At 46.6% G+C, this 19173-nt stretch overlaps 3 protein-coding genes across 5 annotated transcripts in view; 1 reads left to right on the top strand and 2 right to left on the bottom strand.

The window, feature by feature from the left end:
• PHC3 (polyhomeotic homolog 3) overlaps positions 1–10563 on the top strand; it is a 42890-nt gene extending 32327 nt beyond the window's left edge. The window contains exons 16-18 of the transcript XR_010651833.2: positions 5376–5536; positions 7026–7103; positions 8450–10563. The gene's annotated coding sequence lies outside the window, so the exon portion shown is untranslated. The remainder of the gene's footprint in view (positions 1–5375; positions 5537–7025; positions 7104–8449) is intronic.
• On the bottom strand, positions 8–3749 carry GPR160 (G protein-coupled receptor 160). Of its 2 annotated transcripts, XM_071812556.1 has the most exons (3): positions 3674–3749; positions 3240–3570; positions 8–1716 (listed from the first exon to the last, which is right to left on the bottom strand). In XM_071812556.1, the coding sequence occupies exon 3, from the start codon at positions 1660–1662 to the stop codon at positions 643–645; it is 1020 nt and encodes a 339-aa protein (XP_071668657.1). In that variant the 5' UTR covers positions 1663–1716; positions 3240–3570; positions 3674–3749; the 3' UTR covers positions 8–642. The 2 variants fall into 2 exon arrangements, with proteins under 2 accessions (XP_071668657.1, XP_065700544.1); XM_065844472.2 differs by lacking the exon at positions 3674–3749 and having other exon boundaries at positions 3240–3627.
• Positions 10564–15306: 4743 nt separating the features above from the next.
• On the bottom strand, positions 15307–18195 carry CPN2 (carboxypeptidase N subunit 2). Of its 2 annotated transcripts, none has more exons than XM_065844596.2 (2): positions 18104–18195; positions 15307–17160 (listed from the first exon to the last, which is right to left on the bottom strand). In XM_065844596.2, exons 1-2 carry the CDS (start codon positions 18116–18118, stop codon positions 15520–15522), a joined length of 1656 nt encoding a protein of 551 aa, XP_065700668.1. In that variant the 5' UTR covers positions 18119–18195; the 3' UTR covers positions 15307–15519. The 2 variants fall into 2 exon arrangements, with proteins under 2 accessions (XP_065700668.1, XP_065700667.1); XM_065844595.2 differs by having other exon boundaries at positions 15307–17190; positions 18104–18184.
• Positions 18196–19173: the final 978 nt, after the last annotated feature.

The following is a 19173-nucleotide window of genomic DNA, read 5'->3' as shown; positions in this document are numbered from 1 at the left end:
CAAAGAATGAAATATCAACACCTTTTCTATAGTTGTGGAAGTTACACATCTTGCCTTATTTTTGTACTATGTAAACAAAGTACATTTCTGTAGGAGTTGTATCTTTATATTAACTAAATTTATTTCTGATTAAACAGACAACAACCATTAACTTAAATCAAACTGACAAAAGGTTACACTTTCACAAGAAAATATCCTGTAAAAAGATGACAGGAGTTGTTTGAACCTTTGACAGTAGGCTAACGTGTATGTAATGGACAAAAGGGCTCCAGCTTTAAAGAAAACTTCATTGCCTTTAATACTATAAAACTTGAGATAATTCCATTTAAAGTGAGTGTAAAATTCTAGTAATGAACATAAGGTTTAACTGAAAACTTGTTTTTTGGAAGTGTTGGTCTTTTCTTAAACCCATACTTTGTAGTTCAGTTCTCTGAACTGGCAGGTGCATATTTCCCACTGGCACCCCGCACAGCAGTGTGCAGTGTCCCGCACTCTGGTGCAATATGCGTTACAATAGTGGTGGACATTGGACTTTTTTCCACGAGCTTCCTTGTATTATCTGTAAGAACACAGTCACAGAATGTTAGAGTATGCGCTTCTCTTGTGGGGCACTGATGTGCAGTTGTTTCAGTCAGCAGCTCATTAACAGATTACAATTACTGTGCCTGGTTTATCAGCTGGCTCTGTGTTTTCATTGTTAAATGGCATAAAGCAGAATTTCCAGCTGACAAATGGATCTGTAGACCACGTCTCGTCTGTCAATTCAACATCGTGACATCGACACCAGTACGCTACTGCGATGAGAAAGCTGTTGATGAAATACAGCCAGGGGACATTCATCTCCATGTAGGCTGGAATCCGAGCACCAAGAAACAAAACAATAAATTGAAGAAGAACAAAAGGTGCCCAAGTGCCAAGAAAACAAATGAGGAGTCTGGTCAGGAGCTGCCACTTGAAGGAAGTGCTGTTGTTGTTGGACACATAGGAGAACATCAGAACAGGCTGACTGGCAAAGGAAGCCACCCTGACAGACAGCAGCATGGTCAGAACATCCTTCCGACAAACCAGGAGAGCTGTGCCTATGAGAAGCATCATGGCACACGAGACAGAGTAGCCCTGCACGCTGGCATACAGAGGACACTGATATGGAGAAAAACGGTTCTGAATTTCTAGTTCTTCATAGACAGCGGGAACTTTCAGAATGAAAAAAAGCCCTGATATCCATATAACAACCACAGCAAATATATAAAGTAATCTTTGACCTCTTTTAGGAAATTGAGAGGTTTGAGCTATAGTCATGTAATAATCCAGACCAGCCATAAAATACACTGGGTAATGTAAAATACCGTAGGTCAGAGAAATTATCTGAGTGAACAGGCAAATGTGGTACTTTGTAAATCGCACACCCCAGAGTGCAAAGTCCTCAAAGTGGAAAATAAAAGATATACTCATCAACAGTGTGAAATCAAGAAGTGCCAGTGAAACACAAAAGTATCCCATAAAACTAACTTTCACATTTTTTTGCTTAACTTGCAACGTGAAGAAATCAAGGAACACTTTTCCAAACATAATCAGGAGCAACACGCAGTTGATTTCAAGAGGTTGGTTGACCTGGGTATAGCGGTACTGACCAGAACAATTTTCACAGAGTATGGCAGCCATCTTCCAATGGGAAGAACTAGCAAAATATATATCACAGGGCACAGTGCTTCATATCTGAAAAGACAAAAAAAGCCTTGTAAAAATTTATTTCTGGGGTACTTCTACCAGTCAGTTCATTATCCATCAAAGCAACTACCAAATTTATGTCTGAATTTTCCAGGTTCCTTTATTAAGGGTAAATAGCTTCACTAACACATCATTAAATTGTCAAGAAGCACCTAAATTTTATCTTCTTCAAATTACATTCTCCTGAGTCTTAAAAGGTCAACATAGACCTAAAGTTAGTTTTCTAGCTACTTTCCTCAGGAAAAGTTAAGGAAATAAGGTTGACCGTGTTCCTTTCCTTTACAAATCATGCAGGTCTTCCTGTCTATCTGGGCAGAGGGATGAATGTTTCAAAGCCCTTACATATTTTGAAGAAATTAGATAACCACATAGGATAGAAATCATGCAAGAAACAAAAGTATGGGTTAACAGTTCTTCAAGCTCATAAGATCCATATGGAATTGAGCCTGCAGAAATATCCTGAAAGCAGAAAAAGCATCAACCTAGCTCGTCCTTTTTAGGCACTACAATCCTGGAAGTCTGAAGCAATTCAAAGCACGCAAGCTTCATTAGTTGACTGAAAATTTTTTGTTTGTCCTTTAGCAAAGCAAGTGCTGCAGTGATAGACAGCTCAGAACAGCTGAGTTTCCCCTTGGACTTGCGCGAGTTTCCTTTTGATAAAACCGTGCGTTAATTCCTAAGGAAAATGCACACAGGACAGCTTCGTGTATACCAGCAAGATGTTATTAGACAATGCTCTACGTGCTTATCTCTTTCCTAAAGAAGAAGAATGGTGTCAGCATTCTCAGCGACAACAGAGCAGAGCTGAGAAGCCAAGGCAGCTGTAAGAAGGAATCCCCTCTTAGGATCCTTGTTAGCAGTAATTAGTTTGTATTTAAATATGCACCTACATTTTATTACTAGCTCACCAGAGTTAATGAACATTTGAGCTAGTGTCTCCTGAAACACAGAATAACTATTAGAAGTACTTGACAGTGAAACTTGAGATGTGTCCGCTGAAATCAGTTACAAGCCTGCTCTGGCTTGCTGCTTCACTCATCTGCATGAGTACACTTCATCCTCTAAAAGCAAATACATTTTACAGCACAACTTAAAATATCCGTCTTCACGTAACGGATGCTGCACCTGTGTATGCAGAAAGGAGGAAATCTGCATGCAAGACGCATGTAAGCTATGACCCATATCCTTTTGTATTATTATAATGTCAAATCACCTGCGCACAGGTGAGGCCCTTCGTGCCGGGCAGGGCGGCTGAGGCACAGCCGGGGCTGCGCTGCCGTCCCGCCGGCCGGGCTTCCCCGGCACCGCCGCCTGCAGCCCCCAGCTGGCGGCGCCTCCACCTCGCTGGTCCCTGACTGGGCTCCTCGGGCACCCCCCGGCCCTCCCCGTCGGGCTCCTCTTCGCTGCAGGTCCCCGGCGGCCGGGGGAAGCTCTAAGGGAACACCCGTGCTGGGAGCGGCTCCCGCGGTGGGTTCCCGCCCGGGCCGGCCCCTCCTCACCCGGGAACTCACCTGCTGCGGCCGCCGCCCCTCCGCGCTCCCTCTCGGCGTGTGCTGCGGGACCTTCCCCGGCCTCCCGCGCCGCCGCCGCCACCTCAGGCGGCCGCCATCTCCGCCCCTCCCCATGGCACGGGGACCCGGGCGGGGTGGGGACGAGAAGGGCTCGGCTCGCCGGGTGCGGCCGGGCCGGGCCGGTCCTGCCCCGCACCGAGCGCAGCGCAGCCGGTCCGGTCGCTCGGCGCCCGCTGAAGAGCGATCGCCCGTTTCCCGTCGCCTTCGGGGCGCCTCAGAGCGCAGCCCCGGCCGGGCGGTGAGGGGCTGGTGTTGAGGGGACAAAACTGCCCTGAGGAAAACGGTTAAATATGTTGTGTTTAATCCCTCCCCCCACGCACTGTCAGAAGGAAGTGAGACGGCTCCGGGGGCGGGAGGTGAACGCCTGTGGTTACCTGATCAGAGCGGCTCTCCTGGGGCCACTGGAATGGTTAGATACCCGATGATCAGCATTTTCTGTTCTAAAAATGTGACGTGTGTGGGAAAAATAAAAGGTCAGCAGAGCGGTGTCAGGGCACTGAGGGCCCCTCACGGGTGTGGCTGAGAGCCCGGCCCGCAGTGGGGGCTCAGGCACCCTCAGCACTAGTTTTCTTGGCAAAAAGGCTCTCTCAACTGTGTTTTGCTCAGTCTTAATAATTAAAAGTTTAGGAGAGAGGTTAGGGAATACCCATTATCTGTTTTAAGATGGTGAATTGAAGTACATCTAAAACCTTCCAGAGCCCAGTCCTGACGCTTCTCTGCCTCCACAGGATCCTCGTTGGGTGAGCAGGAGCTGCTAGTGTGAGTCTATAGGTGATCTGGGAAAAGGTGTCTTAACATCCTGCCTTTCTTAAATATTAGGTACTGGTGGGAATAAATGACATCTTTTAGATACTTTCTGCAGATTGGACTGCCTGAGAAATTTAGGCAGAACATCTGATTTCTGGGACCTGAGGAGAGGAGCTAAATCTTTAGGAGCTTTTTGGATTTGTTGACTGTTACTCAATTTAACCTGTCTTTTGTTGGGCCTATACTTCTGTTGTTGATCATAGACTAGCTACATTTTTAGCATGTCTGGTATCCACCGGGAGGGAAACTTTATTGTCTTTCTTGCAGTGTAGATTGCAAATCCATGTTTGATCTATCTGTGTGTGATCTGTGTGTACAAAAGTATCAAGTGGCTGGTGTCACTTTTGAAAGCAACTAACTCTCTGGAATTAAATTCAGATGTAAGCAGAGCTTTTTTCCTTTTCCTTCCATGGTTCATCTCAAGGATTAAATAACTTCAGTGAAAAAAAAAAAAAGGTGTTTGGTTTTATGGTTTGGTTTTGTTGCTTTTTTTTGTTGGTTGGTTTTGGGTTGGGTTGGGTTTTTTTTGGTTTGTTGTTGGTTGGTTGATTTGCTTTGAGTTTTTTTGTGGAAAACCAAGATGATCAGTATTGTATTCTGAAAAAAATGTGACAGCTTAAAGTAATCTCAGGCAGCGTTCACATTGACGGTATTTACTTATCCAAACAGTACTTACTAGGACTGTTGCACAAATTGCAATATCACAATAAAATGTTTACACCTGAGATGAGTATTTTACATTCTGAACACCCAGTACACAGCATGATTCCACTCGCAAGTATCTGAATGATGATGCCCTCAATAATAGCCAGTTTTCTTCTTCTTAGTTCTAATCCAAAGTAAAGCAGCTAAAGTGCTTTTCCCAGTGGCAGCTAATGAATTGTTTGGATGGTGTCTTTCTGATGTTGTTTGTTTCTGATCATGCCTGTCTTTATATACTGGCCTATGTAGGGAGATCCTTGGATGATGGAAATGAGCAACCAGGAGGGGACAGGGACAGTTTAGACATTTTTTTTTTCTGCTGATAAAAATCCTATCAAGTGTATGAGCTCCAGGGTATGCAGCGCAGTGTGTCAGCTCCACGGCCTGCAGGAGCACTGTGCTGCCCGTTACAGCCTGAGTTGATGCTGGCACTACTTCTTGGCTTCACTTTCTCTCTACCAGGGCCCTCTGTGGTGCTTATTTGAAAGTTTGCTTATTACTCACTGATTTCTCTCAAGTGATTATTTTCTGCTCTTCAATATTACATCTCATCTTCCTGTTTTTCAGAGAAATGATAGTGCAAGATGGGTTACCCTGGAAATCAAACGAAGTGCTTGACGTTGGCAGGTCCTTCTCACTGTGTCAGAGCTGCTTACACGGAGTATCAAATCAGGTCAGGCTCTTCTTTAGCAGCGGCTCCGTTTGCAGCTTTGCAGGAAAATCTGCAGGTACTTGACAAATACCATGCTCTGTGAATAATGACTTCAGCCCATCCTGCTTGATTAAAGAGGCTGCATTTATGTTCATGTGCAGCAATAAAAAGGTTTAAGAAATTAATTTATAGTTGCATGCAGGCAGCTGGGTGTGAAAATAAGGCAGGAGACTGCCTTCTCCAGGAGCAGGGTACATGAATGATACATCCAATCTCTTGCAAAAGCTGTCTATGTGTTCCGCAGATGACCGTGTTGTGGTTCTATGTCCCCTGTAGTCACAAGATATTTGCATAGACGTTTGCTTCCTTCCTTCTTCAAGACTGTTTCCTGCTGCTAGTTGCTTGTATTTGGGGTTCTGTTGTTGAACTTGACTGTAAGGGCAGGAATTTAGGACAAAGGGGAAAGGAACAAGGAAAAAAAACAAACCAAACCAACCAAACCATCTAATTTAGAATCTAACTTGATCAGTTCCTGAAAGAAACAGAGTGACTGAACAAAGTTAGTGTCCTCACAGAACAGAGATCGGTCTCTACCCTCTCCTCCCTTGAGTGACGAAGCTCAGCACTGCAGCTCCACGGTTCACTGCAGCTTCTCAAGTCACCTAGAAAGACCAGCAAGGAATTGCACAGCTTCTGTTTGCTGCTTCTGCTTCATCCGCAGTGCTGCCTGATGTAGGGCAAGGAGGTTTCCTTCAGGCAGGGTAGGTGTAGATTATAAATACAGCTTTTTTACCATTATGTGAAGAAGTATAAGGTATGCTTCCTATGTAGTTGGCTGCAAATCTTTACTTTTCCCCAGTTCTTGCTGTTTGGGACATGCCATGCCTCAGAAGCTAGTTGCCATCTGCCCTTTTAGCCAGTTGAGCAGAAGGAATAAATTTACACCTCATCTTTTGTATTTCAAGAAGTCTTACGTTGACATCTTGGACACCTCAAGTCATGTGTGAGCAAGACAGGCAGATCAAATGCATATTTATGCATTTTGATGATGTGTGCGGACAGCTATACACTGTGAGCTCCTGGAAAAAATGTTATGAAAAATCAATATCCTGAGCAGCAAGGAGCTGGGTTGTGATGAACAGACATAACTGCCATGAGCAGAGCTGGTAGTCGACTGCAGGGAGAGCAGAACGTCATCTCTGGAACGTATTTGTAGGTAGAGATGAGTGCCAATCTGATACAGCCTTTCCTCAATCCTTTTATTTCTCACAGATGTGCCTTTAATGGGGTGTTGCCAAGCTGAGAACACTTAATGCCCTATTAGATTTTATGCCTTGTCAGCACAGGATTAGCAAAATGGAGTTTTGCAATGGCTGCTGAGGAAGCAGCGGTGGAGTTGCTGTTCCTGAAAGGCTTGGTGTCTCAGAAAGACAGTATGGTGTTCATGAAGATTTTAAATTTTTAATAATATTTAACTAATAAAATATTTAACTAACTTTATTTTTTTAAAGAAGAAAATATTTGGCCAGTGTCCCATTTTCAAAAGGTTTTTATTTATTTTTTAGGTATCTTTTAAAAGAACAGACAATGTGCATTTGGATGTTGATTTGAATCATTCAAGGTGCTCCTCTTAAAAGTAACAGGTTTGTTCTTGGCAAATTCTTGTTGAGAAGAAACGGTAAAAATGTCCATAGTAATTTTAATTCGAAGGCATCTTGTTATAGAATTCTAACTCTGCTTATTCAGTGAAAATCTAGTAAATGCAGGACATAGTTGATGAATTTTCAGGAGTGTTTCCTTGATTTGTGTAGTGGCAGAATGCTTTCATTGTACAAAGTGTAACCTTTCCTGGTGCTCATGATGACACTCCAGTATTTTTATTTTTTCCTTGTCTTTGAAACAAAGAATTTTTCAGGGAACTAGAAGAAAGATGGGAGCCACAAGACTCTGAAAACTACATTACATGAACCAGAAATTTATAAAACCCAATTCATGGCTTACTGGTCACTAAAAAACTAAAATGTTAAGCCAACATGGAGTGCAAGGTGTGATTTGACTCTCATGTTGCTCACAAAAAAAGAAAAAAACAAACCCTGAGATAGTAATTTTCTACAACCTTTTAGTATATTACTACCTCCTGGTAGACTTCTATTTTAAACAAATCCTGTAGTGGCACTTTTATTTAAAGGAAGGTAAAAGAAGGGAAATGTAATTTTAATTGCACCCTCAATCTGAAGAATTAAAAACTCCATCTTCTGATTCCCAGCCAACAACCTTTCTTAATTACTGGTTGAAGGCTTATATGCCAGAAAGAGAAAATAACCATTTACTGTTAGGGCTGGTGGGAGTCACTCAGTTCCTGTTCTATAGGACTCTTCTCTGCATTTCATTTATTGACCAGTAAAGCTAAACTGCAACAGTGTTTCGTGAGCACCTACATCCTTCACTGCATCCAGGCTACAGAGTACTTTTATGCATCATAAGCGTGACCTTTTTTGTGTTTGGTTTCTGTTTTACATGATGAGGATTAATGGTGGTTACCACCTGTAGAGAATACTTTGGTCAGTATCTAAAGCATGATCAATGTTTACCGAGTGCTGTTAGCTCTCTCTTTAACTTGCGCCGAAACCGTTTGCATAGTGCTGTTACTAACTCTAAAGTAATTCCTCTCTCAAAAGTCTTTTATCATAAAATAAGTATTTTTCTGAGTGATTTTTATTTTCACATAAAGAAAATACGCAGGGTGAAATGAATGCCTGCTGTGTCAGCCAGTAATGGACTGTTTGTGGACACAATCAGGAAATGTGCCTTTTGTTTTCCTGCACCTGTTGCTGTATGACAAATAAAATAATCCAATGTTTTATTAAATAAAATGAGAAGCCTTAATGAAATTGTACCAGCCATTACCAGGAAGTCTATTGAAAACATCCAGCAGCTGCTCAGTCTCAGTTCATTTATACTGATTGGATTGTTTTCTCCTTCTCCTTAGACTCCAAGCGAGAAAGCTGCAGTGCTGTGTCAACGTACAGCAGAGCCTTGGACCATTTCATACCACTCTCCTCAAACTCCTTTCGAAGAATTTGATCGGAATCAGTAACAAATCATGCTCAACAGATAAGTACCTATGACCTATTGTTAGAAATCAGTGTCCCGGGTCTTTAAGCGTTTTGGAAACACCAGCTGATATCCCCTTGCAGCACAGTGGTAAAGCAGGTAAAGATCTATGGCATTACTCTGATTCGATAGAGAGGGATTGATGAGAGAGGTTAAGAATCAAATCAGTCAACCCTTCTTATTCAACAAAACCCCTAGGTAGCCTGAGGAATCCTTCAGAGTGAGCTGGGGATCAACTTTTTTTTAATATTGTTATATATCACCACTCTTTCTCTAAAGAATTGATCTGTCTCTTCTGTATTTAAAAGTCAATACATCTATCACATAGCTGTGCTGGCAAGTTGGCAGAGACTCTTTTCATAGACTAGACTAGTTCCTAGCAAGAGTTGCCTAATTTAAAAGAAAAGGTAACCCCAGCAGCAATCTCCATGCTAAAAACTGAACAGTAGATCTTACATTAAACCTGCTAAGAAGTTTTATCCTAACCATAGCTGCTTTGGGTGTTGGAAGATGGTTGATAAAGACTTTCTTGTTAAAATAGTATAATGAAAGAATTTTGTTCGAACTTGCATGATTCAAACATTTCTAGGTTTGCTTTTAAAGATGTTTGAGAAAGTTGGATGAAATGTCAGCCAAGCAGTAAGTGATACAGCCCTCCCTTCCCGCAGCAGCCAGCAAATGGGCAGAAGGTGCGGTGTGAGGACACACAGTCCCTCAGCATCTCCTGCTGCAGTGTTTCTTTCTGTGAGCAGAAACATTACCACCAGAGTCTGCCTTCTGTTCCATTTTTGCAATGTTATGAATTTGTGGATCTAATCTGAATTTATCCCAGTGTAACTGCATGAAGAATTTAGACTCAAATGTAAGGGAGCAAGGCACATAAAAGCTTTCTAGAACTCAAAGTAGTAGTATGTAGAGACTCTACATGTATAGAACCTTTCTATCTGAAGTTATATGCTGCAGTGTGACTCATGCAGTTGGTGAATGGCTTTGACATCCACAGTTTGGCCTGGCATGAATAAAGTCAAGCCAGGGATCCACTAGCTCTTAAAATCAGTGTCTGCTCCACTGTGCTTTATTTCACAACTGGTCTTTTTGAGCCCGTCCTACTGATGTTTTCAGCCACCTTGAGATGTCCCTTCTCTTTTCAAGCACTAACCTGAGAAGCAGTGAAAAAGGGAAGTCATTTGGATGTTAAAATGACTTCACTCTCCCTTAAGACATAAGTTAAAGCCAGAACATCTTTCATGGGATGCTTAGGGGGTGGTCTTCTGTCCTCACATCCTCACAGTGGCATCTCAATATCCTGATACTGAACTCTTCATAGTGCTCTTTTTTTTTTTTTTTCCCCAGGTGGTATTTAGGTGTATTTAATTCTGTAAATTGCTTAGGTTTGTGGCTGGGGTATTTAAACTGTGGCATGGGGATAGCCAGGGGTAAGCAGCTCAGCAGCTGCAGGAGGGAAGAAAAGTGCATGGCGCAACTGCAAGGCAGATGAAAAGGGTTTATTTTGTAAACTCAGCTCACTTGGGATGAACCTGCTAACAGATTCAAGAGGCATTCTGACTTCCTCTTTCTTTTAGTCTGCTTTTCATCCTTTGTATTTGTGTGTGTACAGGGCTCTGAAGGAGTCAACGAATCCCACGTCTGCTGTGAGGTTTGGCAGGAACCAGAAGTGATCCCTTCCTCCAGTAATAAGCCAGATGATAAGGAAAAGGATACAGTGAGCTGTATTAAAAAAAAAGGGTTTTTTTTTTTTTTTTAATGGTAAACATCCACATTGTACAACTATGGTTTAACAGATATTCACTGCTACCACTCACCCAAAGCCGGGGACAGGGGTGACCTTGGGGCAAAATCTCTCATTCTGCAGCAGCATTATGGAATAGTTTGTTCTCACCACATCTCCCCTGCCCCATTAACCATGTATCTTATATGTGATTTAGCTCTGCTAAAGAAATACAAGCCAAATAAAGCTTTAAAATCCTGGTTACACCATCTCACTACTGAATCTGTACATATATACAGTTCTTGGGGTTTTTTTGTGTTTTTTTTTTGTTTGTTTGTTTGTTTTTAACGGAAGCTGTAGACAAATCTCCACTATGCAGTAAACACAGGTGACACAAGCTTGTGCTTTCATTCTGTGGCCCAACTCTGACACCCAGTGGCCAGGAGGGAAACGTTCTATGTACAGGAACTCGTCTGGCTATTGCCAACAAACAACGTCCTGGAAAGTGAGAATCACAAACCTCAGACCATGTTTATCAGGTAGCCTGTGTCTTCCCCCTGTTAGCGATCGCTGATGGTCACTGCCACCCAGTGCCCAGCTGCCAGACTGGACAGGTGAAACAGCCTTGGTACAACTCACCTGCCCAGCGGGGCTGACCCAGAGAGATTATCCAGATGACACAAGCAAGTATCAAGACATATAAGGATTAAAAAAACAAAAAAAAAGTGTAAAATGTGCTGAATGATAACTATTTGCAATAATCACCGGGGGGGGAGGAATCACCATAAAACAGTAAAACTAAGCATAACAAAGTCAATATTCAGTTTTGAGGCCTGGGATTCAAGAGCAAGATACAAATGTAAAGCAGGTCAAGAAAACATCTGAAACATGAAACAAGAACATGCTCCATACCTTATTCAGTAGGTATTTACTCTTCTGCAAAGCTACACTGACACACAGGCACCAACAGTCTCCCAAAATTCCTTGTTTCACTTGTACATCCTGCAGATTGTTTGAAAATAACTGAGGAGTAGAACAAATGTCTTAAAATTAAAAGAAGGGGAGTTAGAGCCAAATCCTGTGTGAGAGTTTAAGGAGATGTGTCAGGGAATGGGAGGGCTCCAGAGACCTCTCACAAAATCATGCAATTTTTACCCCTGGACTATTTGCTTTTCAGATGCAGCCAAAGCAAGCAATAACAAAGTACTGCCTTGTGACTGTTTTTGCAGGTACTTTATGTGAGGTAAATCTAGTTCCCACATGGATTTTAGTAAATAAATATCACCACCACATGCTACCTTAGCAGAGGCACCAATAAGTTAAAGACTCTTTGCCAGACACAAGATCAGCTGTGACAGACAAAACTGATGCCGTTCACATGGCACTGCACATCCCAAGATACAAAAAAAAAAAAAAATCTCCAAATTAGCGTATGTATGGGGATATGGCAGAAGATTTGGTGAGGAGATTAGTTAAATGTAAATACGCTCAAGTGACTTGCACCTGTCTGTAGAAAAAGCACATACATCACACTAATTGTTTTACTGACCTTGCATGCTTGATGAGTAGAAGCTCTGTGTTAGATAACATAGGCCTGTGAGAAACTCTAAGCACCTTATCACTGTGTCTGAGATTCCTGCTTTGTTGTGAGAAAGAGTGGGAAGCTGCGCCTGCCTGAAGCCTTGAAATACAGGCGAGCTCAGCCGGCCCAGTGATCTTCCAGCAGGGCTGAACTGACCAGCACCTGCGTCCCCGCTGGTGTCACCTCTGCCTGGGAGCTCAGGTGTGGCTTCAGAGATCCCCCAGTAGAGAGGTAACTAAAAGAAAACTTGCTCTTTGCAATGCATTCATGGCCTCTGGCTCTTCTTGCAACGTGCCTGCGTATGTGGACACAGCATAGGAGAAAACCCTTTCCTAGGGCAAATAAAAAGAGATTACTTGGCAGCAAAACAGCTGATTTCAAATGCAAGGTCCTGAACGTTTAAACAGATCTGAAAGTCAGTTTTTAAAATGGTTCTTCTCTCACCTGTAAACACTGCAAGATATGGAAAGTAATTGATCAGCCCTCAGTAGTAATCGAGGTGTAAGGCGCAAAAGCAGAAAGCTGTACACTAGGCCTCCCTAAAGTCATTTGTTTGCAAATTCTACCTGACAGCCAATAGCTCTGTCACTGCTCTACAGCCAGCCCCAGATGCACTGCAGAAAAACAATACCGCTCAGGACAACTTTTTTTTTTCTTCATTACATGTTTATAGCCTTTTTTTTCCCCTCCACACAAAGGCATTACCATGAATACTTCACTTTAAATAAATGAAACTTTTTAGCTCTTGCATTGCTTGCTCTGAAACCCAGCTGTAAGTTTAAGAGCAATACAACTCATATGACAAGTTATAACCTTAAAAAAAAAAGGTTATTTCTTTCTTGTTGTCAAAGAAATTGACTGAAAAAAAGCAGTACCCTTCTGAAAAACTCTAAAAGCCAGTTATTTGTTTTCAAGACAGTTATGCAATATATCTAAAAATTTGGGAATGACATAATGCTGTTTTTAAACTTGATATGGACACTATTTGCACAATGAAACACATTTATAACAAAATATCTGGACTTCAACTACTGCCATGAAATTCAAAAGTTCTACATCAGGATTTAAATCAAACCTACAAACAAGCACCCAGACTTAAAAACTAGAACACCGATATTGTTAACACTGATATACATTGTTTTTTATCACTTCTGTATTTCTAAGCAATAAAAACACCCAGAAGCAGTCCTTCAATGCCAACTACCATTTACTTACCTTAAAGTTCAGTTCTGCTAAAATCACAGTCTTATATAACTTAAAACTCACCTTAGGCCTCAACCAAGATATCTGACTCTGAATTGGGCAGGTGGGTTACAATAATAAAAAATATAGAGGTATTGCTGGCTGGAAACGTGGGGTCTGTGTAAAGGTCTCTTTTCACCATTATTGGCTTTTCCTCTCCCAGCATCTTCAGCACAATCTGCAGCGGCTCTGTTAGCTACTTCCATGACTTTATATTGCCAAGCACCAACCTAGAACAGAAGGTTCTCGAGCACAGGCAGGATTCTGCATCAGGAATTCCATGGAAGAAACTGTTAATTCTCCTGCTCGGAGCTGGAGGAGGAGGGAGGTGCAATGGTCACCTGAACAGCTCTGATTGGCTGAGGGAAACAAAACCAAACTCTGTTGTCATGAAGATTCTAACAGAGAAACTGTCAGAGAAACTGTTGATCTTCACAAGGTGGTTTGCTGAGATAATGGCAAAAATCACATTTTTCAGATATTTTATCACTAACTAGCTGTCCAGCAACCAGAGGTCCTGTGGCGCTAAGCCAACATTCAGACTCTGGTCCTGCAGGAACTCATCCTTAATTTTGTATTTATGCTCATGATGATGATGATGAATACCTGGCTTTTGCTGCTGCTTTTCCTGCTGGTTCCTCAGTTCTTGACAGACGTACTGTTGCTACAGTCACTACTGCTGGTCCAGCTGCATCGTGTGGGGTGAATGCATGGAGATACAAACAAGCTCTTTAGCAGCCAAGTGGAGAAACCTGTGATTTTACAAGCAGGAAGCCAAACTGCTGGTGATCACCAGGTACTTGGGAGGCGCACCAGGGGGAGCAGACCCCAAACACCACCTGGAAGTGGCTCTGTGTCATAATGCTCTACAGAGACTTGGGGCCCTACCGTTTGGGTGTTTTTTTGTTTGGTTGGTTGGTTTGGGTTTTGTTTGTTTGTTTTGTTTTTCCAGTTAACTGAAATAGCCATGTATTTTAAACCAAAACAAACCCAAAACAAACCTCAACAAACAAACCCAAATAAAACAAAACCCAAACCAATCTTTTCTGCTTTTTTGCTGTCACTAATTCAGATAATTCAGGCATAGTTGAGGTTGGTAGCACAAATGGTCACTATCAAGCTGTGTCGTGACTAATTACTCTTATCTTCCATATTTAGATGAGAAGCCTGTTGTAAATATGCCAGCTTTTTTGCAACATGTTTTAGAGCACTGAACGTTGGTTCTGTTTCATGAACGGGGAAACCCTAAAACACTCTGAGAACAAAGGAAATGTAAGATAGATAAACATTAAAACAAAAACAAAAACACGAGAAACATGTTTTTCAAACATATTTTTAAAAGGAGAGCAAACAGAAGAAAACGTTTTTTATATAAATCCAGTGGCTAAAAATCTTCCTAGCTGCAGATATTCTTTCTGATCAGCATATGAACCTAAAAAAATACCAGAAGAATGCAATGCAATGCAATACAATGCAATGCTCGTGTCCCTGCGGCCGCAAGATGGTGCGGCGACACCGCACGGCAGCCCCGGGGCCGCCTGGAGAACTGCTCGGCTGCGGGGGGAGCTGCGACCTGCGCCTGATACACACACGCTTATGCAACTAAGCAGTGTGCACGCACACACACACACACGTATGCAACCAAGCACGTGTGCACACACACATGCTCGCTTGGGGAAGCCACCCACCTTACCTGCCTTACCCGCAATGAGCAGCTCTGCTGGGACTTTGCAATCTCTCCGGAGCACGGCACAGGGTGCCATGGTGGGGCTGAGGGCCAAGCCCAGCCAGGTGAGTGCAGGACTTGCCGGTGCAGGGCTCTGGGCTGGAGCCCACCCTGCAGCCGCATCCCTGGCTGGGCAGGGCTTACCCACCTCTCCCTTGGACACCCCAGACCATACCCATGCCCCGGGTGTCGGTGCAAGGCTGCATCTGGGTGTCTGCACTGCTGAGGGGAGCGGGGCTGGAGCAGGCAGCAGGCAGAGATGAGCGCACCAGAGGCAGACACCTACCCGCCACCTACCCACCACCAGGCACCTGCAGCCAGGCCACACCTGCAGCCAGGCCACACCACACACAGCCCCAGCCCAGTGCTCATTGGACCACAGAGACCTTCACCACTTCCAAAAGATACACAAGCAGAGGCAGTGGAAAGAGTGTTTCTCCACCACAGGAACTGTTTGCGCAGAACTAATATATATGTTTTAATTATATATGAAATACACAGGAAATACAAAGCTCGGAGAATAAATACCTCAAGGCCAGTTCTTGCGGAGGGCTCTGTGAGGGCTGCTGACCACAGCAGGGGGAGCAGAACAAGATGAGGTGCTGGTTCCCAGCCTGGTTTGGAGGTAGCCAAAGCAACATCAAAGCAGGAGCACCTGCCCCAGCCCTAGGGCGCAATGGGGAGTTCTGGCAATGTGGCCTCATCCCCTCTCCGTGCCATGATGAGGACACTGATCTCCAGCGTGCCACAGCGGGAGCGCAGCACCCAGGCACCCTGGTATGCTGGCCCGGGCCCCGCTGCCTGCCCAGGAGGAAGAGGAGGAGGGAGGCGAAGGCTGAGCCGCTGGCAGCTGGTGGCATTGCAAGTCATGCTCACAGTGCCCTCGGGGTTGCTGTAGGTGCACTGCTCTGGAGCATCCTCCCCCAGCACCCCCTCCCAGCCCTCCTCTTTGGGGACACTGGGTGCTCTGGGGCACTCCAACTGTCCTTGGGAGACCTCCAGCAGGGACTGTCCCTGGAGAGCAGCAGGGCTGGTGCAGGAGGCTTGTGCATGGGTGAGGGGTTCAGCAAAGCCCTGCAGCCAGCCCAGGAGATAGGCCAGGTGGCAGTCACAGGCCCAGGGGTTGTCAGCCAGCCCCACACGTGCCAGCTCCTCGTTGGCATCAAAGAGCCCCGGGGGCAGGTGGGCCAGGTGGTTATGGTCCAGCACCAGGGTGGTGAGGAGGGGCAGCCCAGCCAGCAGCTCCGCCGGCAGGCTGGAGAGGTTGTTGTGGCTCAACTGTAGCATCGTCAGCCCCGCTAGCCCCTGGAAGACCCTGTTGTGGAGGTGGGCCATGGCATTGTGTGAGAGCACCAGGGTCTGCAGCACCGAGAGGTTGGTGAAGAGCCCCTGGGGCAGCCTCTCCAGCTGGTTGCGGGCCAGCGAGAGCTGGAGGAGGCGAGGGGTGCCGGCAAAGAGGGTGGCAGGCAGGACAGCTAGGTGGTTGCCCTCCAGGCTGAGGACAGTGAGGTTGGGGAGCCCAGCGAAGATGTCAGGGGCCAGGCTGGCCAGGGCATTGTGCTGCAGCTGCAGCCGCTGCAGCGCCCCCAGCCCAGCAAAGGTGTCAGCCGGCAGCTCCTGCAGATGGTTACCGTCCAGGTGGAGCTCGACCAGCCGGCCCAGCGCCCTGAAAGCGCCAGGGGGCACCTGTGCCAGCAGGTTGTCGCTGAGCTTGAGGAGGCGGAGGGCAGTGAGGGGGGCCAGCAGCCCCGCTGGCAGCTCAGCCAGGACATTCTGTGAGAGGTCCAGGGTCTGGAGACGGCGGAGTGGGCGGAAGATGCCGGGGGGCAGCACCTCGATCTTGTTCCTCGCCAAGCATAGGTCCTGCAGGCGGTATGTGGCAGCGAAGAGCCCTGGCTGCAGGGAGCGGATGGCATTGTCGCCCAGGGAGAGCTTGCTGAGGCTGGGCAGCACCCCCAGCACTCCCGGGCTGACCGCCGGCAGGTAGTTACCCGACACCTCTAGCTCAACGAGGCTCGGCAGCCCCGAAAAGGCACCGGGCTCCAGCTCCTGGATGTCATTGTTGAGGAAGACCAGCTTGGTGAGGGTGGTGCTGGGGCCCAGGTCACCACTGTGGATGCTGCTCAGGGCTGTCTCCACGAAGAAGAGGTGGGTGGCGTTCCCTGGCAGACCTGCTGGGATCTCCCGCATCCTCTCCTCAGAGCAGAAGACTTTGGAGGTGTCGTAGCACTGACAGGCAGGGGGGCAGGACAGGGACAGCCCTCCTGCCAGCAGAGACCACAGCAGCACGCAGACCACCAGCCTGCACTGGAGAAGGAGCCAAGCCTCATCCCCTGCCTTGAGAGAGCAGAAATCTGGACCTGCAAGCAGGTGCTGCTGGGGAAGCAGCTTTTGCAGCCAGAAATGCAGCAAGAGCAACCTCTTGGGACACATAGGCAGCTGCCCTGGCTGTGGGGCATCCCTCCAACCCTGGACCCCCACACCACCCCAGCGCTCCCCTTGCAGGAGCACTGCCCTCCTAAATCTCTCCCCACCTGCCTCGTGCTGTGCATCAGGGCTCTTCCCTGCACCCCAGCCCTGCTCCAGCCCAATTCTGTGACAACCAGAGCAGTGCCACCCTCGCCAATGATCCCCACATCCTCCAGAGCAGTGGCCAAGGTGGGAACTGTGGGGTCCTGTGGGGGTCTTGGGAGAACCCATGGCCTCTTGAGACATCTCTGTGGGCTCAGAGCTGGACTGTGAGCAGGAAAGGACATGAAACACCAGGGTCTGCCACACACAACAGGCAGTGCAGACAACACTGCAGGGCTGCTCTGCGCCCAGTGACAAGAGGAGCGAGCTCCACTGATTACATTTCTATTATAATTGCCCATCAGATACTTCTTTCCCTGCGGGTGACCAGAGCAGCATTAAACCTGCCTGAGGGATCTTCTCCTGGACCAAATGCCTGTTCCCAGCACACAGGAGACACTTTTTGAGACAGTGGCCTCCAGACCTCCACCAGTCCCACCCTACTCAGGACAAATACTGGTGCTGGCAGGTGATGGAGGGTGCTGCCCGCCCTACAGCAATGCCCACCTGCAGACATCCCACACAACTGGGGCTACCCTGGACTTATGTCAGGGCTCAAAGCAGCATTGGGCTTGGCTGTTCCTTCCCACCACGTCACTTGTTTTCACACAGAGCCAACAGCAGCTCCCACCCATCCCAGGCCACCCCAGACCACCTGAGTGGTATGGCTGTCACTTACTGAGCATGGCATCATGGAGACCACCACCGAGCCTGCGGGAGGCTTGCAGGGACACTGCTTGCTGAGACAGAACAGTGTTTTCTGGAGCGGATGGGAAGGGACAGGCCGTTCCTGCTGGGGCGGAGCTACCCTCACTGCTTATCGGCAACAATAACCGATGTCCTTGGAGCGCTTCAAAAAATAACCCGGCCTCAGAGGAACTGGAGATGAGGCCAGAGGAAGCCACCGGTGAACATCCTGGCAGGGAAGCGGGTGCCAGCCCCAGATGTCCACTGGCCCTGTGACAGTGGCAGGGGGCTGCTGTCACAGTGGCACTGGTCCCACACTGAGGTCAGCATGTTTGCTTCCAAGAGCTCCCCAAGAGCCTCCCTGGACTATATTAAATCTGTGTGGGGAACAGGACTAGCAAACATCCCGTGCGCAAGAGGAAACTAGGTGCAGCCTAGCAAGGCAAGTCAATGCCACAGCAGGAGAAACCACCCTAGGACCACCATGCTGAGATGCACCAGGTGCTTTGCAGCGCAGGATGTGCACCCAGCCAATAGTGGGATGGCCAGAGGGACCTGTGGGCCAGCTGGACTCCCTGGGAGCCTGCAGCCTGCCCGGGAGAACAGCACACAACACCTTAAGGGCTTCCCTGCAAGGGTCGGTGTTGGAACAGGCTGGGGTAGCAGTGGCCATGGAGGCACCCCCAGAGGAAGAGGAGAGACACTTACGTGCATTCAGCCGGACCAGCAGAGCAAACCGTGACACATGAAGAAAATCAGCTGACACAAGCCAGTGGCAGCCAGCTCCAAAAAGAGCCACACGAGCTCCCCACCCCGGGGTGGCACTGGGTAAACCCTTGGGTCCTGCCCCAGGGAGAAGAACCACACAGGAGGCTGCTGGCAGCTCTGGTAAGAAGCTTGCTGAGGTTTCAGCTCATTCAGCAGAAGCCATTGTGCTGCTGTTGGATAGTCAAGCCCTTCTAAGTCCCTCACCACAGGCTGATGCCCAGGCTGGTATGGGCTGTGCAACCACAGCCCGCTAATCCCCTCTCAGCACCACCAGCCTGTACAGGCTTTTCCTCA

This window comes from Patagioenas fasciata, chromosome 9 (assembly GCF_037038585.1).
Source record: "Patagioenas fasciata isolate bPatFas1 chromosome 9, bPatFas1.hap1, whole genome shotgun sequence".
In the NCBI taxonomy this organism is placed as follows: Eukaryota; Metazoa; Chordata; class Aves; order Columbiformes; family Columbidae; genus Patagioenas; species Patagioenas fasciata.
Note: the sequence above shows the minus strand (reverse complement) of the source record. Positions and strands in the feature narration are given on the sequence as shown.

Bases quoted from the DNA above. Each gene is read 5' to 3' on its own strand.
- GPR160 (XM_071812556.1), bottom strand. From the start codon at position 1,662: ATGGCTGCCATACTCTGTGAAAATTGTTCTGGTCAGTACCGCTATACC.